The 23,959-nt window shown below is 41.2% G+C and overlaps 3 protein-coding genes across 5 annotated transcripts; 2 read left to right on the forward strand and 1 right to left on the reverse strand.

Annotated features, from left to right (window-relative positions):
* Positions 1-141: 141 nt before the first annotated feature.
* LOC112872601 (proline-, glutamic acid- and leucine-rich protein 1-like) lies at positions 142-8,653 on the reverse strand. Of its 2 annotated transcripts, none has more exons than XM_025935669.1 (13): positions 8,342-8,653; positions 7,304-7,420; positions 5,966-6,030; positions 5,256-5,355; positions 5,080-5,151; positions 4,506-4,565; positions 4,280-4,409; positions 4,011-4,201; positions 3,720-3,904; positions 3,376-3,503; positions 2,434-2,777; positions 1,640-1,874; positions 142-1,086 (listed from the first exon to the last, which is right to left on the reverse strand). In XM_025935669.1, the coding sequence occupies exons 1-13, from the start codon at positions 8,618-8,620 to the stop codon at positions 305-307; spliced, it is 2,688 nt and encodes an 895-aa protein (XP_025791454.1). In that variant the 5' UTR covers positions 8,621-8,653; the 3' UTR covers positions 142-304. The 2 variants fall into 2 exon arrangements, with proteins under 2 accessions (XP_025791454.1, XP_025791445.1); XM_025935660.1 differs by having other exon boundaries at positions 5,966-6,033.
* Positions 8,654-10,227: 1,574 nt separating this feature from the next.
* On the forward strand, positions 10,228-14,074 carry LOC112901542 (nicotianamine aminotransferase A-like). Its single transcript, XM_025970476.1, has 7 exons — positions 10,228-10,505; positions 11,702-12,041; positions 12,279-12,497; positions 12,617-12,676; positions 12,784-12,939; positions 13,043-13,136; positions 13,655-14,074. Exons 1-7 carry the CDS (start codon positions 10,228-10,230, stop codon positions 13,789-13,791), a joined length of 1,284 nt encoding a protein of 427 aa, XP_025826261.1. The 3' UTR covers positions 13,792-14,074.
* A 2,349-nt stretch (positions 14,075-16,423) lies between these two features.
* LOC112885573 (nicotianamine aminotransferase A-like) lies at positions 16,424-22,023 on the forward strand. Of its 2 annotated transcripts, none has more exons than XM_025951163.1 (7): positions 16,424-16,765; positions 18,734-19,073; positions 19,163-19,381; positions 20,485-20,544; positions 20,638-20,793; positions 20,893-20,986; positions 21,744-22,023. In XM_025951163.1, the coding sequence occupies exons 1-7, from the start codon at positions 16,467-16,469 to the stop codon at positions 21,863-21,865; spliced, it is 1,290 nt and encodes a 429-aa protein (XP_025806948.1). In that variant the 5' UTR covers positions 16,424-16,466; the 3' UTR covers positions 21,866-22,023. The 2 variants fall into 2 exon arrangements, with proteins under 2 accessions (XP_025806948.1, XP_025806956.1); XM_025951171.1 differs by lacking the exon at positions 16,424-16,765 and adding an exon at positions 18,035-18,376 and having other exon boundaries at positions 21,744-22,005.
* The last annotated feature ends 1,936 nt before the right edge of the window (positions 22,024-23,959 follow it).

The raw sequence follows: 23,959 nt of genomic DNA on the forward strand, positions 1-23,959 counted from the left end.
AGGTAGCATGACACACCGAAGTTAACCTTCCTTTATTCAAGTTACTAATGTTTGGCTGAAATTCACCTCATCTCAGGCTATCTGCAGGCAGCTGACAACGAAGTGCATTTGTGAAAACTGCAGGCACACGACAATGTTACCTGATCTCTCAGTGGACGGCATCACAAAATTTGAACTCAAAACAAATAGACACCACAGAATTCACAAAAAAAATCACTGGGTCAGAGATAACAACCATTGTGTTAATTGGTCTCTAACTCCAAGGATTCTTAAAGGGTCAAAATTTCACAAACAGTTATGAACTTTAGTCAGAGTCAGGATCTCCATCAACAATATCTGGCACTGAGTCATCTGACTCTGAATCAACACCAGACTCCGAGCCAAACAATTCTGCAAAGCTGGTTGAACGGCCCTCTGGTGCTTGATGGAAGCCAAAAGCAGCAACTGGAACGTCTGAAACTTCATCTGAAGTTCCCAGCTTGCTAGATGGTGCATCGACAGCTGGGCTTCTGTTCTCAAGATGACTAACCTCATCAGCACGCTTCTGCTCAGGAATTGAGGGTATGACATGCTTCTGTGAATCAGAATTTGTTGTGTACACTGGAGCCGAGACAGCATTGGAACTTGAAGAATTATCCACTGTTTTTGGCTTGACAATTTCGCCTGCCGCCGTATCAACCATATTGACATCACTCTTGCTGGAGGCTGGAGCATCTTGTGCTGCAGCCGTGATTCTGAGTGAGTTGATTTTTGGATCTTCTGCTATGGGGTTGAGTTGACTTCCATCAGCGAACATTGTGCCAGCTTTACTTGTTCCTGCAGCACTACCATTCACGGGAGCCTCTGCTGGTTCATCGTCCTTGGTGGATGCCAACCAATCATCATACATGTCTTCAACCTCCATAGCTTGAGGCTGATCTCTGTATGCTGAAATCTGGCATGTTCCACCACCAAAAACTGTCTTTCCTCGTGCGCTGTAATTGAGCTCTTTTTCTAGAGAAAGGGCTCGAGGGTGCATAAGGACATCCAAAGCCAGCAAAGCTCGTGAACAAAAGTGTGCAAGCTTAGTGCCTATCTCTAACTTCCCTGTAACAAACAAAAGATACAAATTATTAAATATTGGGGTGGACCTTTTTTAAGGCCCAGATCCAAACCAACCGCTGCCACTCGCACGAAATATGTAACTAAGAGTAAGGCAAATTAATCTCATGGTCCAACACAAATACCATTACTAATTGTTTTTGTATAAGTCATGCCGGCAAATTACTAGGTCCAATTTTTGTCAGCTAATAATTTTTCAGTGCCATACCCATTGCAGCCAAATCTTTGATTCAACTAACTAGATGTTAATTTTGAACTAACACCCCATCCAAAATCCACTAAATAACACGCTAAAAGACACTTCATCCGATCACAAATACAAGTGCATCTAGATTTGTCCCAAGTAGACTTTTTAGATTTGACCAAAAATATGTAAAAACTAATGTAGATCGACTATATAAGGTCGACATTAATAGATTCATTATTAAATAAGCTTTTCTATGTAAGATAATATACTTATATGGATATTTGCAGTCAAAGTGACAGACTGGAAACCATGTCCGGATGAACTCACATTTGTGTTCAGAGGAACTATTACCTTTTGTGAAGAGTTCGATTCCTTTGGCTAAATAAGGAGGACGGGCATATGGAGAAGAAAGAAAAGATGCTAGCAGGGCCTTCAATGAAGCAAGTTGGAGGTCTAATATGCTTGCCCCCCCAAATGTGGATGGTTTTTGCTTGTAACTCCCTCCCATGTCACAAGCACTTATAGCCACGTTAATTAGGAGCAAGTCTACTTCTGGCCTCCAGTGATCCGTCCGCAATGAACCTCCCTGCTCCAGGTGATAAGTTATAATGTTAGTGTTACATGTCAGAAAAACATATAATCTGAATTTACACACTAACTAGATATGGCGATTAAAATAACACAATACATGCAGGTTGCATAACCAATTCATATAACATGATTGTGTTTTTCTTCCCATTCACCATGAAAATCGAACTTTCAATTCTTCTTTCATTTTATAATTTCTCTATAGAATATAATCATTAAAAAATGGTTGTAAGTATTGTTTCAGCTATGGTCTGAAAAATAAGTATCTATGAGTACCAGCTTCAAAAACAACTTTGACCATTTAATCATTAAAATTTGCAAAATGTATTATCTGTCATCCAATTTGTTTCATTGCTTTTCAACAAGGAGTATAAATGGTTTGAACTTTCTTAAAAAAAAGTATTTGCAATGACCTGGGCCAAGTCACTTGCTATAATCATATTCAGACAATCAGACCAATATGAGAACAAGGATTCAACAACAAATATCTGGCAACACGAAAATTAATACATGCAGCAATAATTGGATGACGAAATAGAGGTTAGATTTAAGCATACCACATTCAGAAGAATTTCCAATGTTTCTAGCGCAGTTATTTTGACTGAAAGTGGGGTTGATATTCTAGCATCTCCTGTAGTTTCAGGGGTCATTCCCTTCGATGCAATTTGTACAGAAGAACCTTTTCTTTTCCTTGGGCTGATTGCTGCCTTCTCTGAACCTGAGACAAATGAGTTTTGTACTTGTGGTTCTTGCTTCCTCTTCTTCGAATAAAATTTTGATGATGATTCATTTGTCACTTTTGATGGATTTGTGCTGATTATAGTCATGTCACTTCCACCATCATCATTCAGATCAGCAATTGCATTGCTGACTGTTGCCTCAAGCAGGTGCAGAGATGTCCCTGATAAAAAAAAAAGATCATTTGTATAAGAACGGTTGCAACAGGAAATTGACAAGAAAAAACAAAACCAAAGATGTGTAGCAAACAAATGGTATCTCAATAATTCCCAAAAGAAAAGCATAAAGTGTATGTGCCCTGATGGAGTGTCAATGTAAAGTTAAGTATTTAAAGTTGAGGAGTTGCAAGAATGATTAAACACTATCAAACAATTGGGACCTATATACAAGATACACATTGTGCACCCAAAACAATGCTTAAAGAAACACGCTGTTGAGCATGCTACATACATCATTTTCAAAGTATTATAGACGTTACAACATAACAAGTAGAAGTCATTACAGATTTGTTAAAACAACATGCTGAAGATATTTCAAGTTTATTTGTCTCCAATATTCAATAATCTTTAAGGAACTTTTTTGTTATTAATGTTGCTAATTCAAAAAAAAGGCATTCAAGTAGACTTGTAGCCTGAGATGCTATAATAGTATTACTATGACAAAAGCTAAACTACACTAACAAATTATAATCAATTTTACTATGTTCAAAGCTAAAATCATATAACTGTAATGGAATATGCAAGAAATAAAGAATGACATACCAATGCCCATGGAGGTCAGTAAAAGCTGCAAAATACTGTAAGCTTTTGTCCTCAAAGTAGGTAACTTCGCTATTTTGAAGTACTCTGTTACAAGCCGTATGATACTAGCACCATGTGGTAAAAGTTGGCTGCAGGATGATAGTCTAAATTAGTCCTTTTATGTCTTAGCTTAGATTTGAACAAAAATTGAAAGAGAAATTCTAGATGTCTCAATTTTTGTTCCAGAATAAGTCACAATTAAATAGTCTATAATGCTTCTCATATAATATTTTTTTCAGTCCCTCACTAGACCAAGTTAAGAAATTTAGATGGTCTATGCCTTTCAAGAGACAATGCCAAGTTACCTTCGCATTCCTTTAATAGTTGCATTGAGCAAATCCAAAAAAGTCGAATGCAATGATGGAAGCTCAAAACAAATAAGTTCTTGATGCAATGAAGTTGTTGAAGGGAACAGCTTTTTATGCAGTGATCCATCAACTAACAGCACTCTTCGAATCAAAGCCACCAAAGCACGCATTGGAACATTGACCTTTTTGCCAATAAAAAGAGATAAACTTAGAATAAAATTGCGTCTCTCACCAGCAGGTTATAAGCACCATTAGGTAATATACAGAAATGTTCTGATTTTGACCAACCTGAACTGGATAATAACTAGTCAGCATCACACTGCAGCAATGCATAAGAGCTGAAATGGTAGGAACAGTACAGACACGAAATTTCTTCGTGATGTGTACATTGGCTCCAGGCCTTACTTGATCTCCCAATGTTGGTGGAGGATCAGCTCCAGGTGGAACTAGTAGCAACATAATATCATGGCCATTCTTTTCTGCAGCAGTAAAATGGTTAAAAATTACCTGAAATGGTAGGACTTAAGCATGATTAGCAGCAAGCTGTTATATCTTACCTTCTTCAAGCCCTACGAAAGCATCATTCAAAAGATTGTTTACCACAATCAATATCCTCCGAATCATCAGTGACCAACTGTCCTCAGATGCTCGGATAGAAGGTAACAATGCTAAGGTTCTTGCAAATTTCTAGAGTGTTGGAACTATGGGTCAGGGCTGGGCATTATATAACACAAAACAAGAAAACAAAAGGATAAATTAAGTAAAGCTCGAGGCTCCTCTCACCTCAGATGGTTTTATATTGACTTCTGTACTCATAACCTTTGTTACAATGGCAGATTCAACCTGAATTTTGTAATGTAAGTAAACTGTAAGAATATAACAGTTAGGGTGATAGAAATAGTATTATAAACATACAACACCATGTGTATTTCTATACACCCTAGCAATTAGTGAACTTCTGAAAAATCTGCATCATACATTAGTCTCCTTACAAATATTCTATAATTAGAACTTAAACAGCAGCCGTCATTAATGGAAAACTTGTGTGGAACCGCTGTGTTTACAAATATATCTGTAACTACAATATTAGTAAAATAGCAACTAGCTCAGGGAAATATCTAAAGCTCCAATAGCAGTTCAATTCTGCAATCCATATAGACTCTGAAGCTCATCAACAGACTTGCATCAAATTCCAACTTCTATAATCCTACGGTCCTATCAAGGAGCAAAATTAAAATGTTACAAACAGCTAAACTTTTTTATTTTTAAGCTATCCTGGAAGAACCATCCTTTTTTCCCTGGGCACCAAGGCATATTTACCCATAATAGGAAATGAGAACATAAAAATAAGACATACTTTGTTATAGTGCCGATTTACAGAGGATGGGTACAATTTAATAACTGTCCTCAGCAAATCAATTGCTTCGTCCTGCAAAAATAGATATAAGAGTACTCTAGATATAATTAAAGATATTCCCCTTGAGTGGTTCAAGGCAAACATATAAGAATAAGAATGAAAAGAGTAGAACATACAGCTACTAGACCATTTTCATTTAAAAGCCGCAGCACCGGTTCAACAACCCTTCCAGCAAAGGCTGATGCCTCTTTCTTTAAGTTCAAAAACTTCGCCAATCTAATCAGAATCATGTTGCTTTCAGTGTAAACAAACAAAACATACAGAAAAAAATGCAAAGAATAAAATAACAATTTTTAGCGTTCCTTAATCAAAACTGTAATACTGAAGCGGCCAAGCTACAAAGCCGGTATACTTTAGAATTCAGATAGATTGGATTTGCAGAGTCTATTGCAAACATAGAACTTGAAGTTGGGAACTGTACTTAAAATAGGAGCCATGTAAAATTTGCCTTACTGAGAATAGTCGCAGGAGTCATGTCTAATTCAAGTCATTTAGCTACTTCAGGACTAATTATATGGCCTATTAGAAAACTACTAAACAAAGCAATACAAGGCAAATTCAAATTGTTCTGATTCATATAAAATGCAATGGAAAATCCACCTGAATGCATTATGTCCACTTTATTAACTGAGTAATAAAGAAACAGAAAAAGTAATTCAGACATCAGAACCACTTACAAATTCCCTGTGAACACTATGTAACTTTATCAAGTGGTGGTTCAATTGATAAATTCATAACTTAATCCATTTAATCATGTAACGGTTAAACATAGATAATCCAAAATTACACTTGGCAGATTAAAGGACATTGATCTTACGTAACTCACCTGACAAATAAATCAGACAAGGAAGTACAAGAAATAACAGTTACAAGTTGCAAGCAAGATGGTTCCTGCTACAAGGAAAAGAGAATCAGTACAAAAATAATGTGAATAATGTGTGAAAGACTGAAGAATCACATATATAAGATGTTTAACGAGAATGACGATGAGATTAAATCCTGGGAGGCGTAACAACAGAATTTTCCTACTTTTCATAAGTTGGCCACTTAGCCGGCCTAATCAGCAATTAAGCACAAGAAGCTGCCCTAAAACCATCGTTAGAACAAATAAAGGTGGCTGGTATTATATAAAGTTACAGCTGAAATACAAAATGGTAAAAAAAGGTAAAATAAAGAGAATATTGCTGTAAATTGTACTGTTTGATTAAAACTATTCATTCTACATACTAAATGAGATGGATGGAATTACATGATGAAGATGAACCATAGTTCAAAAACTGATTTTACTGTGTTTGTGGACATTAAAATAGTGGTATTTTAACATAAATTAGCATTCAAACAGATCATCAATTCACAAAGAAGTGGTGTAGTAAATACATGGAGTTTTAAATGGATTGATCCTTCATCCAAAGATACTAGATAGACCAAGATTAGACAGTTGTGAACTTATAGTAGAAAGCAAATGTTTGACTGACATGTTTTGGTGTAGATTTTTCTTTTGTCGGTGCTTTGTCTTATACTCAACTTCAAAAAAAATAATATGTATTCGAAAACAAGAAAAAACATAAGAAATTAGCAAAATGTACATAACAGTGTTGTGAGCAACAAAAAGCAAGACTCTCTACAAAAGAAGAATTAGTTAGGCCTAAGCTATAGTAAATTCAGTATGAGCATTACTTGCAAGAAGTGCTACAAGAGAGAAGCATGAGCTTTTTAATAGCTACAGTCAATCTCAAGATTCTATGGTTATAGTTTTATTCCTGAAACACTTGAATAACCAAGTACAACATCAATAAACTCCTGCCAAGGTAAACTATGTTTGGAATTTACTAGTTCAGACTGCATGAAGGACATCAAAGAGAAGGTTTTCATACTCCATAGCACAATCTCTACTTCAGCGAAATATAACTGAAAAATTGCCATTCACTTCAATAACTCCCAAAGATACTAGTATCAATTTCATGGCTATACTCCAACTAAAATTTAACTAGAAAGCATTTGTGAGATGCTAAATACATCTTCAACTAAATAATGGCATTACCCAGAATCTGAAACAGAAAGGAATGAAAAAAACCAAGCAGACAAACTTCTGGCTTCTGGGGACACAAGTCATAAATTGGTGAGCATACGTTCTACATAAATTGCACCAAATTGTATGCATTACCTGCAAGTTACTCAGAATCTTTTCATACCAATTGGAGTACGATTCTGCAAAGCGCTCATTGCTGCACTCTTGGAAAGTCACACCGAGAAAGCAAGTACCCAACCAGCAACTGTATGCCTAAAGAATTTTCAAAAATAAAGGTAAGCATATTCGCATAAGTTCTCTGATTCATTTTTCTTTTACAATAAAGTATAGGCATCAAGGGCATGACTATGGATCAGCTGTTTTTCAGACACAAGAAATAAATAGTAAAATAGCTTTTGCAAACTATAACATATACATATAGTTGTTTCACAATTGACCATGTGGTAAGCACAGGGAGGGTGATGACATGTTACAGGTTGATGGCCACAGCGTTGAGGACTAGCAGGTGACATGGATGATAGGAGATGAGAGATGCACACAATGTGAGAGCGCACAACTGTGGCTTAGCATGATCAAAATAGCATAGGGCTAAGATGAAATGTCTCACATAGATGCATTACCAGTTGTGGGATAGAGCAATTAGAAACTGGTACTCTTGTACGGAGTAATAGCACTTTTAATGGATGTAGAGAAATTTTTTGAGTAAATCACTTGTTCAATAATTCAATAATTTAACAGACAAAGTGACCAACACAGTGAGGTACTGATGATTCATAAGATGATGCCTTTGAAGCAGAAGTTTTTGTTCTAAAAATATCACATTTCAATTAAAATACACTCATTCTGAACTACTTCTTCAGTAAACTGTAGCTGGAGTCATTCTCATTGGTGTCCTCCAATCTTAAATGGAAGAGCAAAGGGACCCTTGAATTTGCTTCACATACAAAGTTATGCAAACTTAATTTTTTTTGAACCATATGCAAACTTAATTCCACCTGAATCTGTTTTAAACTACTCCCCTCACACGGTCACACAATCCAAATGAACTTTTCTCCATTACAGGAAAAAAAAATAACCACACAGTACGCCGTATCCTCGGAAAAAGAGGAAGATTTAGCTCCAAAATGTACTAATTTCACAACACAGAGGGCAGATGGAACAGAGAGACCATACCGAGTCGCTCTCCACCAGCGCTACGACACGCTCGACCCAGGAATCCACGGCGGTGCGCCACGCCTCGGCGAGCTTGGGGTCCTCCGGGGCGCGGTCCGGGAGGCCCTCCGTGAGCAGACCGTGCGTGCGCACCGCGCCGAGGACGGAGGCGAGCTCCACCGGCGGGAGCTCGGCGCCGCCTGGCTGCGGCAGGCGCTCGGCGACCACCGCGCGGAGCAGCCACGGCTTCAGCCACGGGTCGTTGACGCCGGCCAGGAAGCCTCCGCTCGCGCCGGCCATCGGGGGCCCTGGTATGGTGGATTTGGGCCGGCGGCCGGACTGGTCCGCGATGTCGAGTGTGGGGGAGAAGGGGTTTAGGGTTTAAAGGGAGCGTGGCACAGCGTTTTCTTTTTTTTTTTCTCCCTCTCGTTGGCGCGGCGCGGGTTAGGGCTGTCAACGAGCTAAGCCCGAGCCAGCCCAGTGCCGAGCCCAAGCTCTCGAGCGAGACGAGCTCGAGAAAGAGCTATCGAGCTTAAAATATGGCTCAGCCTCGGGCGAGGTAATGTAACACTCTTGTGTTTCATTAATGGAAATCTAATAAAATCTAGTAAATTTTTGTGTCAGTTTTTTAAAGCTTTTATTTAATTTTATCTTAATTTTAAACACTTATTGGGAATTAAAGTTAATAACTTAATCAATAAAAAGAAATATAGGTTTTATTAGGTCTTGTGCATCCATACCATCGCATTTGTTTCTATTTGATCGAATTTGAATTTAGTCGAATTTATAATTATTTGTCCCTTCGGCCCATCGTATCTGCCAGTCCAGCTTGCCCTCTTGTCCGTCCAGCCCGCACTAGACCACCACCTCACTCACTCACTCTTGCAGTCTCACTACAAGACTCAAACCCACAACTCCAGCATCATATGTGCCTTACCCATCGCTACACCATAGAATCAATTATGTGCAAATGAGGTATGCTATTTTTTCATTAACTTTGAAAAGAATTTCTATGGATGTGTGACCGCCTCTAGAATTATTTCTATATTTCTTATTTTTCCTTTTCCTTTCAATATATATATGTATATATACTCATGCAAAATATATTTCACATTTCTCAAATATTTTTCTTCAGATGATCAAAACTTTGTACCTCAATGCAAATTACATTCACATTCACATATACATATACACTCACACTATAAAGTCCAACACACATACATTCACTTAAATGACTTTTTTGAACTACTAAACAATCTCACATGAAATAATTGTCAAATACAAAAGTTTTAGATCTCGCTGCGAGCCCTAGAATGTTGATATAAAGTTTGTCTTCATCCAAAATTGTATAGAAAAGTTATAAATTTATTTATCCGATACTATTTGTAGGTGCGGGCCATATCATCACCCGCTTTTAGAAATTATTTTCGGAAGCTGATGATGCCATTATTTGCTCTTAGATTTTTTTTTCATTTACGGGAATGACTCACCCCACCGTTCATCCTTGAAAATGCTTATTTCTAGGATTGGTGGATATTATCATCCCTCTGTAGAAATGAGGATTTTTTCTAGAGGCGTCTAACCCATAATTCACCTTTAAAAATGTATTTTAAAAATATATTTCTAGATGCGAATTTTTTTAGAAGGAACCTCTAAAACAAAAGGTAGATGCTTCCGCAAATCATGTGTGTAGCAGTGCGGATCCTTACGGATCGGAACAGCAGCGTGTGATCGAAATTTTAAAATGAGAATTCCTATCTCTCACGCACGTCGTCGTGCGAGAGAAGGACGTAGCGACGATATATACACGACCTGCAAGCAGGATGGACCTGGCCAAAAGACTACGGAAGAAGACACACATACACCCATTACCCCACGCTCCTGCTCCCAAGGCTCCGATCCTATATATGGACAGCAGCGGCGGCGAGGTGGCGTGGCGCTTCGGCGCGGTGAACCCATCGCTGGAGGCGGCCAGCGCGCTGAGCCTCCGCGCGCTCGTTCATCGGTTGTACGGATGCGTGGACAGGAGCGACCCGAGGCCGCTCGCGCCGCTCGGCCACGGTGACCCCTCGCCGTTCGCGTGCTTCCGCACGACCGCCACGGCCGAGGAGGCCGTGGCCGCCGCCGCCACCTCCGGCAAGTGCAACAGTTACCCCACCGCCGCCGGCCTCACCGAGGCGTGCAGGTATACGTGCAGGAAACTTGCCTCTCCCGACTGCTATGTCTCCTCCGTCTCCGCACGAGTCGTCATTTGCTCTCCCTCGATCGGCCAATTCTTCCTGCTTCGTTTTCTTTGTTTGTTTCTTTTCTACCAATCCAGTAGAGATGATTTCTAGAGGAGGGTAGCATGCAAATCGAAAAATCCTTCTTCAGTAGTTCGACGTTTTGCTTAGTGCCTTAGAAATATTTCAAATTAGACTTGCTTTCTTTATGAGCCGGTGGTACATAGATATTTGGTATGCTATTTTCAAATCTTCAGATGAGTGTCCAAGGGCTCCCTAATAAAGAGACTTGACATTTTAATGAAAAAACAAACGACTTAATATAAAAACTTCAACACCATGTTAAAGAAAAATCAATATTATTGGGGGAGCAGAATGTTGTCGGTGGTTGCATCGTGTGCATATAGAAGCCATGGTCAGATCTCAGAAGGCAGATCCAGAATAATTGAGGTCAGACTTAAACAGTGATGCAGCACTAACCTGTGTTCAATGTATATGTAGACAGACTACATTGATTGTAGAGTAGAACAAGGCAAAGCCAAAGTTTTATATATGTAAAGAATATACATCCTGCAACCACTGGGCCGGCCGGGGTAGTTTAGTATTTAAGCGTGCAGCTGATCCTGCAATCCACTGTGATTCTCACATATGTGCTGAACATCAGTGCTGACACGCAAGCTTTTTGTCCCCACGCAACAACTCGCTGTTAATTTATTAATTGGTCAGCTAACCAGACGTTCATAAGGTAGCATTTCATTTTCTTGATATGCTATGAGATTAGTCCACCAGAATTCTCTCTTGATTTTACGTTTTAAACTATTATTAGTGCATGCATCAAGATGAAGGTTTAGTCTCATTTGTTTAAAATAGACTTCAGTTCAAAGTTCCCCGTATCAGTACAAAGTGTGTCACTTGCCGAGTTCGATCGAAGTGCCAAAATCAACTTCAAAGCTCAAAATCAAGTTCAAAGGTTGCTTGATCTTACTGGTTGGAAGGTCATCAGGTTCCAATGGGATTAATTAAAAACCTTAGCAAGTTGACCGTTGTGCTCGTTGAAAATGTGCACAGGAGAGGGAGTATATATGTTTGTCCATGAGAGTTCCAAAAGCTTTCTTGCAAATTAACGTGCTCTCGATGTACTTCCGGTGAACACATTCAGCGCCGTGGCTGCGTACCTGTCTCGGTACCTCCCCTACGAGCTCTCAACGGGTGACATTGTCCTCACCGCCGGCTGCAACCATGCCATCGAGACCATGATGGCTGTCCTCGCCACGCCAGGCGCAAATGTGCTGCTGCCTCGGCCGGGATACCCACTGTACGAAGCGCGTGCCGCCTTGGGTGGGCTTGAGTTCCGGCACTACAATCTTCTTCACGAGAAGGGATGGGAGGTTGACATTGAAGGTGTGGAGGCCCTTGCTGATAACAACACCGTTGCTATTGTTATGGTCAACCCCAATAACCCTTGCGGGTCCGTCTACTCCTATGAGCACCTGGCCAAGGTTAGTGTGTAATGCATTTTATTATGTTGAATAGTGGTATTATGTGATCATCTTGCTTGTAGCTAGTTTGGTATTAAGTTGAACTGTACACATTGTCTTATTCTACACATTGTGTACAGTACATATCGGCTAATGAATATCAATTCTTTTGAAATCTGACAATGAAGATGAATCATGTGGGCTAGGTCATATAGACATCCCAATTCTTAACTCGATCATAATAATTCAGCTCTCTAGATTGCAGAGACAGCGAGGAAGCTTGGGGTAATGGTTATTAGTGATGAGATCTACGAGCATTGTGCTTTCGGGAGCAAGCCTTTCGTGCCGATGGGCGTGTTTGGAGAGGTAGCTCCTGTGGTGACACTAGGAGGCATATCTAAGAGATGGATGGTGCCCGGTTGGCGGCTCGGGTGGATCGCAATGACTGACCCAAAAGGAGTCCTCAGGAAGAAGAAGGTATATCATGCCTTGATCAAGTTTGTGTGGCGAAAACAATCCTGTGATGCATGCATGGCTTTGCCCCCTCTTTTCTCTACTATATATCAGCTTAGGGACGGATTTTGCTTTTTCAATAGATTTTTGAGGCCATCATAACCTATCGTGGCATCTCAGTAGACCCTGCAGCAATTGTTCAGGTCAGTATCCAGAATTCCTGTTGGAAGCATGCATTTGGAGTAGCGCTGGTTCCCAGAAGATTAACATTATTTGTTCTAACTGACGCCATGTTAAACATTATAAGCAGGCAGCTATACCCCAAATAATTGCAAACACGGACGACGTTTTCTTCAAAAACACTATGAACACGATGAGAGAGGCAGCGGAGATATGCTACCGGAAACTGAAGGGCATTGAGTGCCTCACTTGTCCTCACAAACCAGAGGGATCCATGTTTGTCATGGTTGATGCAGAATTGCAGATACTCCATTTTTTTGGCATTTTTATTAGTCTACATTTATTTCATACCGTGATATGTATCCTTAATCTGTTTGAAATTTCTACAGGTAAAGCTGGACATGTCATATTTTGATGGCATACACGATGATATCGATTTCTGCACAAAGTTGGCTAAAGAGGAGTCTGTGGTGATATGCCCAGGTAAAACCAACTCGCGTAAGCATTATTTGCCCATACTTTGCTGCGGGGATTTTGAATAAATCCACGTACCAATGAAAGTCCAGGAATTTTAACAAATTTTGAGACATGTAGACATGTATTTTTCATTGACAAACATTTAGCGACTACCCCCTCCATTCTAAATCATAAGTTATTTTAGCTTTTTTATGTATATATTTTTTGCTATGCATCTAGATAGACAATATCTATATAGATAATAAAAAATATATATCTACTTAACTTATAATTTGGAATTTGGAACAGAGGAAGAAGCATTTTTCAACAAAACAGTACGGTGCTAAACAAAAAAAACAGAGTGTTGAGTACTATAGTTTGATGGAGTATGTATGGTATTTTGGGCATCATAGAAGACATACATATTATGATGTAGCATACTTGAATACATCATTTGGTGGCATTCTAATATATGGAATGAGTGCTTTAGTCCGTCTCTGTGATGCATAGGCTTGACCGGAAACACTTTCGTGGGTGCAATGCAGGGAGCGGTCTGGGGATGAAGAACTGGCTCCGCGTAACATTTGCGGTGGATCCTCCCCTGCTGGAGGCTGGGCTGGAGAGGCTCAGGTCTTTCTGCCTTAGGCATGCTAAACCCAACAGGAAGCAGGTGACCTCGTGATATTTCAATACATGACATATTGTTCGTCAGTTGGATGGATAATCTCTTCCGAAACAAATAAAGTTAATTTGGCCGTGCATGGATGCGAAAGTATGGATAAGAAATGGCAAGGAATGCGGTTCAAACTTCATACTAGCTTTATCTCTATAATTATGCACTCCAAGTTTCCAACCAACGAAGTGTGCCTTATTTTTTTATTAATAAAGTGTATTGTAGAATCATATTTGGGGAACAGTAAAGTGTGGTGATGGCGTGATGCGCTGGTGAACACCACGTTCTTGAAGTATACATTTTTAGCGTAAAATAAGAGAGGAACAGAGGAAATGTCAAAAATGCCTCTAGTCCCATTACTGGTCATCAACACTTTCTTGTCCCCACCTCCAATCTCCTCCCACCACCGGTCCATCCACATCCTGTCAATGTGTGCTTGCTAAGATCCATAGGCAAGGTAGAATCATTGTTGATATGAGATTGTAACCTAGAGGCTGCGTACACTAACCACAAATGCTGATGAATATGGTAGCAGTGAACTTTAGAATTGTTAAAGTATAAGTGGATTGTCCATCCTTTCCTCATCGGAAGGGTCTCTCAAGCCTCAGATATGTAGTAGTTAACAATTATTTTATCTAATATGACCAAATAGAATTCAAACTCGTGATCTTTGGACTCAAAACTTAAATTGATGGGAAGGATGAACAATTCACACTTACATTTCAACAGAATTCACACACCTAGGAATAATTACTTTCCTGGTCTTTATAACATGGGAAGGAAACAAAACTAAATTGATACATGGAAAAAAATGAAACTAAAAGCTTGTTGAAGAGAAAACAATAAAATCAAGAAAGAACTACTTCCATCCCTGCTCCGCAACGCTCGCTTGGCAGCACTTGCAGACCAAGCCACCGCATTGCTGCACCCTCCCACCCCTGTTTGCTCCATCTTGCTGCTGCCGGACTGCGCCACGTGGAAGCATGCTCTGCCGATGGCTCTCCTTGAACTAGTGGCTGGTCGCGGCGGTTCTGCCTCCACAATAGGATCCGAAGGTCTGGGTCTAGATCTATACCTGCCGCAACTTGGTGGAGTGTTGCAGGAGCGGGATGGGGTGACTTCGGCAGCTTGGGGCATGGCTCCTACAATTGGTGGAGCTGCGCGTGCATATGGCAACCGAGGTTGCTGCATTGTGGGTCGGGAATTGTTGTGTGTGTGGGGTGGGTTGGGGGTAGCTCCTCTTTCCATTGCAGACTGAGACCTCGTCTCATGTAGCTCCATGTGGTGGTGGGTGGGTTGGGTTGCAGCTCTGAGCATCTACGGTGGCACATGTGTTAGTCATTGATTCCGCGTTGTTGTGCTTGTGGAAAAATCATGTGGTTCTCTAGGAAGGTAATGGCGGTGCTCGGCGTCGTACCCTTGCTTGAGATATGGTCCGAGAGACGCTATTATAAAACAAGCCATCAGTCCAAGATCCTAAAGAGTGCTCTATGGGTGAATATAAATTGAAAGCATCTCTCTTACAATTACGATTACAATTGCTATGTAGTTAAGATGGTAAGAAGATACGTGGGATGCTATATGTTCTGAGTTCGAATCCTATGCACTGCATGTGCATATAGTTTGCGTGAAAAAATATGTGATTCGTGACTCTTCCCAATTTGAAATATTTTTTTTAAAGTTTTTAACTAACAAAACAGTTATACACATGGAACTCAGGAGATAAAAAACTTTATGCACCTAGAATAAAGAAAATATATACCAGAAAAAATAAGCGTACTGACTCATGGAACAAAAGTTTAGGCTGAATCTTAGATGCCCCGGATTTTGCTCAATCTGAGCGAAGTAAATGAAAGGAAAAAAAGAAAATGAACATAATTTTACAGATAGAAAAATTAATTTATTACTCACTAGTATGAGATTATTAAATCAGGCATGGCCAATTTAGCTCGAAAGAAACTAAGAGGCTGTTTGATCCAGAGGCAAATTTTTAGTTCAAGTCGCATCGAATATTTGATGCCAATTAGAAGAACTAAACATGAGCTAACTATAAAACTATTTGCATAAGCCAAGGCTAATTCACGATACAATCTATTAAGCTTAATTAATCTATCGTTAGCATATGCTTAATTCAGCACAGCATTATCAAATATGAACTAATTAGGCTTAATAGATTCATCTTGCGAATTAGACTTCATTTATGCAATGGATTTTGTAATTAGCCTATATTTATTTAAATATTCAATGTGACGGGACTAAAATTTAGTTCGGAGCAAATAAATACCCCCCTAAACTTTTCTTTGGACGAATGCTGAGGGCTAATTGATTCCACGTCCGGCCGTTATCAGCCACTGAATATTGCACTAACTAGTAGTCAGTCGGCTTACGAAATATGATAAATAACTGAGGACTACAGTAACACAAGCGGCTGGATGACTGGAAGACTGGAAAATACTACCTTAAATCCCGGCTAGTTTTCCTTGGCTTGAAAAATCAAAGATCTTCGTGGCTGAAGCTGTGTCCTTTACCATTTACCAAACTTTGCTGTAGCTTTCGATTTTGTTTCTTTCCAAAAAAAAGTTTGAAGTCGTTTCTGAGAAAAAATAGACTTGGGCACAGTAAGCAGCAGCTAGGATAATTCTCTTTGAGAAAAAAAGGGGGGAGAGAGAGAGCCACAGGAAGACATGGAAGGGAACGGCGCCGCCGCCGGCGGGACGCGGCGGCCGTGGAGCATCTGCCGGCAGTCCGCGGGTGCGCCGCTAGCAGCCGCGGGGAGCATGAGCATCCGCGCGGTGCTCGACCGCGTCTTCTCTGCCGTCGACGCCTCCGGGCCGCGCCCCGTCCTGGCGATCGGCAACGGCGACCCCACCGCCTCCGCCTGCTTCAGGCCTCCGCTCGAGGCCGAGGAGGCCGTGGTGGAGGCGCTCCGCTCCAGGAAGCACAACGGTTACTCCCCATGTGTCGGCGTCCTGCCGGCACGCCGGTTAGCAGCCCTGCTCCAGTGCTCCCCCTCGTGTCACTTATACATTACTAATAAGCAAAAGAGGGCAAACATTAGTAGTGCTTATTGATGCACTCCTAAATACTGGTGCTTTTGGTATGGATAATTTCTCTAGAACACGGACAGCTACAGTTGTGTTGGCGAAGCCGAGAAGGCTGCTGAGTCACAAAACACGGGACTTTTTGCGTGGAATATGTGCACATGCAATTTACAGAATTCAATAAAGGATCTATTATCTCGCGTGTACTTGCTATCTCATCTAGATATCAAATTTAATTGGAAGATATTTTTAATTTAAAGTTCACCCAATATTAAAGTCTATACATTAGCAAGTACTAACATAAGTATTAGTACTGAATGATAATAACAACCGGTACCAAAGATCTCAAGGGTCTTCCATCCACGCAAATATATCGGTAGAAATTAGATCCGATATCAAAGTTAGCGTTAGTACCTGATTCAATTTTCACCAGTATATTTGTGATGGGTGGAAGCTTCTTCTTTCTAATAGCTGTAAAGTCAGAATGTATACTAGTGGCGGTGGACAGTTGGGGAGGAGGGAGAAGATTAAGTATAGATTTGTGTATTAATCTCAAGCAGCAAGTATTCCTAAAGAAATGTTTGCCGGTATACCTGATTCAACTTTCACCAGTATATTTGGCATTTTTGTCTTCCGTGACCCACCAAATCAGTAATCACCATCACCAATTAGGCAATTAAAGAACTCAAAATTCTCACCGCTTTCAGGTTTCTACATTTTAAGCTTCTGATCCCATAACCAAAACAGTCAGTTTTCAGTGGCTCCAGAGTGGAGTACTGCTGAGTATCGACTACTAGTTGACTCGTGAAAAGAAATGGAAAGCGGCAGTGGCGTAAGAACACAGATGACCTGATGGAGCCGGAAAGATTCCACGGAGAGAAGAATTGCACGGCTGGAAGAACAGAATATGCATATATCTAGCACGGCTTTTTTTTTTTGAAAAGCATATATATCTAGCACGAAATCAGGGGTACTTTTCCTCCTTTTTTTTGCCAATGACGTCCACCGTGCAAAGATGCCATGGCTGATCCTTGCACTATTCCCCCGTCGTTTACCAACCTTCCGGTAACTCTCCAAAACGATAGTTGTTGAACAAAGTTGATTTCTTTTCCTAAAAAGTTGCTCTCAGTACCGTTCTTCATTAGTCAGCAACAAACTGAGTGATCGATATCTTTTAAACAAGGAAGCCGGACAAATGCAAAACCATTACATTACATGTGAAAATCCGTGTTGAAAGAAGGCGAGCAAGTCCAGTAGGAGGTCCAAGAGATGGAGGGTGACGGCACGACGGGATGGCATATCTCCCGGCCGTCCGCGCGGGGCGCGCCGCTGGCGGACGCCGGCAGCATGAGCATCCGCGCGGTGCTCGGCCGCGTCTTCTCCTCGGTCGACGCCTCGGGCCCGCGGCCCGTGCTGACGCTCGGCAGCGGCGACCCCACCGCCTGCGCCTCCTTCAGGCCTCCGCCCGAGGCCGAGGACGCCATAGTGGACGCGCTCCGGTCCGGGAAGCATAACGGGTATTCTCCGACCATCGGGGTCCTCTCCGCGCGCCGGTGAGTGGCCAGGCCTCTCGCCCACCTCTGAATCTCAAGCACCACTTCAGAGTCAACTGCGTTTCTGCAGTATGCGAGGCCGAAACAGAAGGCGGCGTTCAGATGCGGGGTTTTTGAGGGAAGATGCAGAGTTACTCATGGAAATACTTTCTTGTAGTTGCTATCTACATAACAGTTTAATCTGCTAATTCACATAAAAGTGTGTATGAATCTGCAATTTTTAAGCTTTCTTGTCTGTAACATTCAGTTTCTTATACCTCTGTTCTATGTAGCATGACCTTTTTCTACCCCTAAAATTTCGGTTCTCAAACCTGAATTCATGACCATATCTCATATACTTTTTCCTTGAATCGGCAGTGCTATTGCAGAGTACCTATCACGGGACCTTCCTTATCAGCTTTCACGGGATGATATTTACCTCACTTCTGGATGCTGCCAAGCTATTGACGTCATGATCTCCATCCTCGCCCAGCCTGGATCCAACATCTTGCTTCCCAAACCTGGGTTTCCATTATATGAGTCCCGGACCATGTTCAGTAATCTAGAGGACCGGCATTTCAACCTTATTCCTGACCGAGGCTGGGAGGCTGACTTGGAGTCCGTGGAGGCTCTTGCTGATGAGAACACGGTTGCGATGGTTATTGTAAATCCCAGTAACCCTTGTGGGAGCGTGTACTCACATGATCATTTGGCCAAGGTGGGTATATATATTCTCAGACAAATATTTCCTAGGTTGTGTTCCCTATCTGTTTCGTGATGAGAAATTCTCGTACTGGAAATGAACAGATTGCAGAGACAGCAAGGAAACTTGGAATAATAATTATAGCTGATGAGGTATATGACCATTTGGCTTTTGGGAATAAGCCTTTTATACCAATGGGTATCTTCGCAGATATAGTTCCAGTGATCACTGTGGGATCTATATCTAAAAGGTGGCTTGTGCCTGGTTGGCGACTTGGTTGGATAGCAATGTGCGACCTGAATGGCATCTTAAAGGAAGCCAAGGTAAACATTTGATCAATTGATCTGTCTTTTATGCATTTCTTTAGGCTGTCAATTAATACTGTCCGTACATCACTATGCCTATTCGAGATGTGCCACACACCTTGGGCAGGGGTTGAATGGTGACCCATTCGAAATAACATGAGAGTCCATCCTCTATGGAAAGTATAATTTGCATAATTTGTAACATCTGGTCAGTTGCTTCTGAAAATTTTCTGGCTGGGAAATTTCTGCTGACAAATAGTTGATGGATTCAGTCTCTTGTCCTGCTTATCTTGATAATGTAAATAAAGTAAAGAAATACTAGGGTGTATAGGTGTTTTCACAGGTGCAGATAAAATTAAGAAGCCAAGGTGACGTCTCTCCAAATGGTTGTCTCTTTTTTAGATAAAAGTAAGCACTAATCTATCATGGCATAGATGCTGAAGCAGTACAGTACTTCTCTTGGTTCCCTTTTTGGATCCAGGGATTTCGTTGATAAATAATGGAATAGGATCTGCAGTTTCCATAGATGTATGAGCATTACTACTTTGACACTCAGCGGGTTTCCTTTTAACTGAATAACCACTAAAAACATACGATACAAGCAAATTGATGTCTATGTCCTTATTCTTTATCAGTGAATATAAGTTGATAAACTAGCCATTAGCTGATCTGATAAATCTTAGGTGATGCAACAAACCAAAACTCTGCAATGAGGTTGTCTGCTTGACTGTAACTTTCTTTTTTTGAAGAAACATGCTTGACTGTAACTTATAAAATATGAAACATCGTTCTGGATAGGATTAGGATTATGTCATCAATCAAACCTCTGAAAGCAAGGGAGGTTAATTTTGCCATCTACAACTCTATGTTGTTGGGCCAAATAATCACATATGCTATGTCATAGTAGTTTAACTGTCCTATTAATTATTCTAACGTTAAATTAACTGTTGGAACCTGGAAGCTGGAATTTCCAATGATATAATATGAGTTTAAGTGATATAATATACTGGATAATTTTTGAGCCGCTCCAGATTTGCCAGGTCATATTAATCAAACTCATTTTTTTGAGGCTCCTATTCTATTGACTGGGTTTTAATTGTTACCATTGATTTCTCTTACAGGTTGACAAATTGATTGAAAGCTATATTAATATCACAAATGATCCTGCAACATTTATCCAGGTATATGTGTACACAATTTATTGAACAATATTTGTTAAAACAGCAGTTTATGTTTCAGCTGATGTCAAACATTCTACTAATTATGTCATGCAGGGTGCAGTCCCTCAAATAATAGCCAACACCAAGGAAGATTACTTTATGAAAATACTTAATCTTTTGCGAAATTCGGCAGATTTATGTTACGGTAAAATAAAGGAGACTAGGGGCATTACATGCCCTCACAAACCAGAGGGATCGATGTTTGTCATGGTAAAGAGATTCAGTGACAAATAAGCTTTAGATAAAATGCTCACTGTATCCTGACTTCAAATTTTCAATCATAATACAATTTTTGATCTCTATCTTCAGGCAAAGTTGGATCTCTCTTGCTTGGATGGCATCCAGGATGATTTGGACTTCTGCTGCAGGTTGGCAAAAGAGGAGTCTGTAATAGTGTTACCAGGTACATTTAACTTCCGTCTATGTGCTACTTTGGATGCTTCTGGTTTCGCAGCCCTCTTTTAATTTGTAATGTCAACTTAGTATAAGGCGAAGTGGTATAATTCAAATATCAAATTATCTCCATGATATATATTCTCTTGTATGTTGATATAGCTGTTCTAGCTTCACCACTTGTTGTCGTCATGAGTGCCATTATCATATACTCCCTCCCTCCCCAAAATATAGCAATGTTTAAGTTTGTCCTAAGTCAAATATTTATCTTTGGCCAATAATATCTCTAAAATAATTTGTTTCAAATAGGAAAAGTTACATGTTATGATACTTTTTTCACGATATCAGTTAACATCATTTTTACACTGTCAATCTTTATGATTTTTCTGCTATTCATGGTCAAAGTGAAATTTTTTTGACTTAGGGTAAACTTAAACATAGCTATATTTTGGGATGGAGGGAGTAGACAGTAAAATATAAGTAGGTACTGTTCGCACTGTAACAAATTACTGAAGAACTCAATAAGGCGATTTCACCCATCACCAGCTCGCGGAAGGTTATCAGTAGCTACAATTCACATTGGACGAGTCCATCTTCATTTCCTAGATGGCTGAGAACACGTAGAAGCTGGGATACTTGGTTTATTCCATTATCTAAAAAAATTGGCTGGCAACAACTATAATTTGGAGAAAGTAGTACCAGTACCATATATCTAACTGTTCTGGTACCCTGTGATCAAAAGCCAGCGCTGATGAGTATTTTTGCAGGAAGTGCATTAGGAATGAAGGACTGGATTCGTATCACTTTTGCTATGGATATGCCAACTCTTGAGAATGCCCTTGAAAGGATCAAGTCCTTTTGCCAGAGGCATGCTAAACTGGAAGCATAAGCACAGTGATGATTGAGCTATTACTCCGTACATTGTTGTGCTGAATCACTTTTATCATGGCTGTTGCACCATTCTGGTGAGCAACTATAAGGTTGTGAATAAATGATTGTCTTGTTTTCAATAAAATGATGAAGATTATTTAATTTTCCATACATTTACATCTGTGCACTATATTCCTGCTTGGCTCAGATGGTCGTGGAATATCTAGTGTCTGCAGAAAGTGCTACAGTTTACCAAATTTTCTTGGTTACAGTTGATATGAACACGAAAGATTTTTGGGAAAGGAACATATTTGTTGAGCCGGGAGGTTGTGGGTTCATCTCTATCTTCACGGGCTGTCCAATTCGGATATTCTAGTCCTAGATCTGAAAATTCAATTTTGAGCGTCAGCAATTACTTGTCCGAGAGCCCAAGTAAACAAAGCCCATGTACTGGTAGCTTATATCTTTTTATTGGTCAACACAAAGTGGCGTTCGAAAGAATGTTTAAATTGAATAATACAGGCTGCGAAGATCGCCAAGCTTATGGTGGCCTTCTATGTGCTGAATTACAGGGCACAGATAGGACATTGCACGTCCGAAGTGTATTAGACATTACATAAGCTACTAAACAAATCTAATCATCGTCGGTTCATAACTCGCATCACCGCTGGTTTGGGCCTTTGAGGGTCGCTGGATTTAAATCAGCAGTTATAACCATTGCTGCCGGTTCCAAACTGGAGTCGTGAAAAGAAAACAGTATAAAAATAGATAATGGCCGATGGAAATCGGGAGTTAATCCCGCCAAAAACCGAAAGTTTCCATGGCAGATGCAGCGGCGGCAACAGCCCGTCTCGATGCCTTCCTTCCATCCACGGCGTCCTGCCCCTTTGGAGTCGCGGCCGCCGCCGCCGCCGTCGCGTCCTCCTCCTCCGAGACAATCCGCGCTGATCCGTCGCCATCGTCACCGCCTCCCTCAAGCCGGCGCCCCCGCCCTAGCCGTCACTCCCTCCCCCGATCCATCGCCGTCGTCACCGCCTCCCTCAAGACGGCGCCGCGCCTAACCCTAGCCGACACGTCACCCTCAGTCCCGCAATCCCTCACCATCACCGTCGCATCCTCCTCCTTCGACCCGGCGCTGCAAACCCTGGAGGCCGGCGTGGCCTCTTAATAGCTGGCGCGTTCCCGAGCCAGACGCGACAGCAGCGGCTGCGGCTGCCCGCGAAGGAGGAAACGTACAGCGGTGGCCACCCACGCCTCTAAAAACCCTCTGCCGTACCGTCCTCTCCATCTGCATCACCTCCCCGTGCATCTCGCCTCCGGCTCCGGCCCTACATGTCGCCGCAGCCGGGGACGAGCAGGTTATGGCGCTGCCGGGGATCGGTTTGGGGCTGCTGCAAGCCGCCACCCGCCGTGCCTTCTCGATGCCCCGCCGCCATTCTTCCCAAGGTCCCTCTGATGATTGGCTGCGCCAAGCATATGCTTAGGAATGGCCTTACCTCCACTACAAGGTACTGCTTCTGTTCCCCCGTGGTGAGAATAATCCATCTAATTGTTCTGTCCATGTGCTCGTTGGGTTGATTGGTCGCCATTTTCTTTCGTGCTTTCTTGTTCAGTGTTTATGCCGCACATGCTTGGGATGCAAACCATGTGCTCGATGGTTTGTCTCCGCGAGACAAACTAACTGAAGTGAATTAGGAGAATTGAGGAAAAATTACATTTAGTTTGTTCAGGCATTTGTTTTGATAAGCATCAAGTGGCTTCTCATTACCAAGGGCTGAGGTTCATGGCCTGAAAACGGGTGGAATTTCAGGCACCAGAAACTTGATCATACGTTAGTTTTTTCAGTATATGCTGAATTCAAGAATCGGTGTGTGTCCTTGCCAGAGAATTTGCATTTTCTAATGCTCATATCTATCCGAATGTAGGTTCCCATTTTGCAACAGCTATTGGTATTAGTAGCTGTGCAGTTGCAATTAGCCATATATAAATATAAATTGCACCCCTATTAGTTAGGTAAATTTCATGCATGTGCATCTAACCCGGAAGAGGTGAAATGCCTGCATGGTAGTAAGGCCAAGAAAAAGGTTTGTTTCCCTCACATTTGATTGCTAGC

This window comes from Panicum hallii, chromosome 1 (assembly GCF_002211085.1).
Source record: "Panicum hallii strain FIL2 chromosome 1, PHallii_v3.1, whole genome shotgun sequence".
In the NCBI taxonomy this organism is placed as follows: domain Eukaryota; kingdom Viridiplantae; phylum Streptophyta; class Magnoliopsida; order Poales; family Poaceae; genus Panicum; species Panicum hallii.

What these genes read in the sequence shown, in the direction of transcription:
- LOC112901542 (XM_025970476.1), top strand. Translation starts at nt 10,228, where the DNA reads ATGGACAGCAGCGGCGGCGAGGTGGCGTGGCGCTTCGGCGCGGTGAAC. An exon ending in GGCCTCACCGAGGCGTGCAG is followed by an intron (nt 10,506 to 11,701) that starts GTATACGTGCAG and finishes GAACACATTCAG; the next exon opens with CGCCGTGGCTGCGTACCTGT. An exon ending in GTCTGTGGTGATATGCCCAG is followed by an intron (nt 13,137 to 13,654) that starts GTAAAACCAACT and finishes GGTGCAATGCAG; the next exon opens with GGAGCGGTCTGGGGATGAAG.
- LOC112872601 (XM_025935660.1), bottom strand. Translation starts at nt 8,620, where the DNA reads ATGGCCGGCGCGAGCGGAGGCTTCCTGGCCGGCGTCAACGACCCGTGG. An exon ending in CGCTGGTGGAGAGCGACTCG is followed by an intron (nt 7,421 to 8,341) that starts GTATGGTCTCTC and finishes AAAATTCTTTAG; the next exon opens with GCATACAGTTGCTGGTTGGG. An exon ending in ACTGACCTCCATGGGCATTG is followed by an intron (nt 2,778 to 3,375) that starts GTATGTCATTCT and finishes TTTTTTTATCAG; the next exon opens with GGACATCTCTGCACCTGCTT.
- LOC112885573 (XM_025951163.1), top strand. Translation starts at nt 16,467, where the DNA reads ATGGAAGGGAACGGCGCCGCCGCCGGCGGGACGCGGCGGCCGTGGAGC. An exon ending in CACATGATCATTTGGCCAAG is followed by an intron (nt 19,074 to 19,162) that starts GTGGGTATATAT and finishes GGAAATGAACAG; the next exon opens with ATTGCAGAGACAGCAAGGAA. An exon ending in GCATCTTAAAGGAAGCCAAG is followed by an intron (nt 19,382 to 20,484) that starts GTAAACATTTGA and finishes TTTCTCTTACAG; the next exon opens with GTTGACAAATTGATTGAAAG.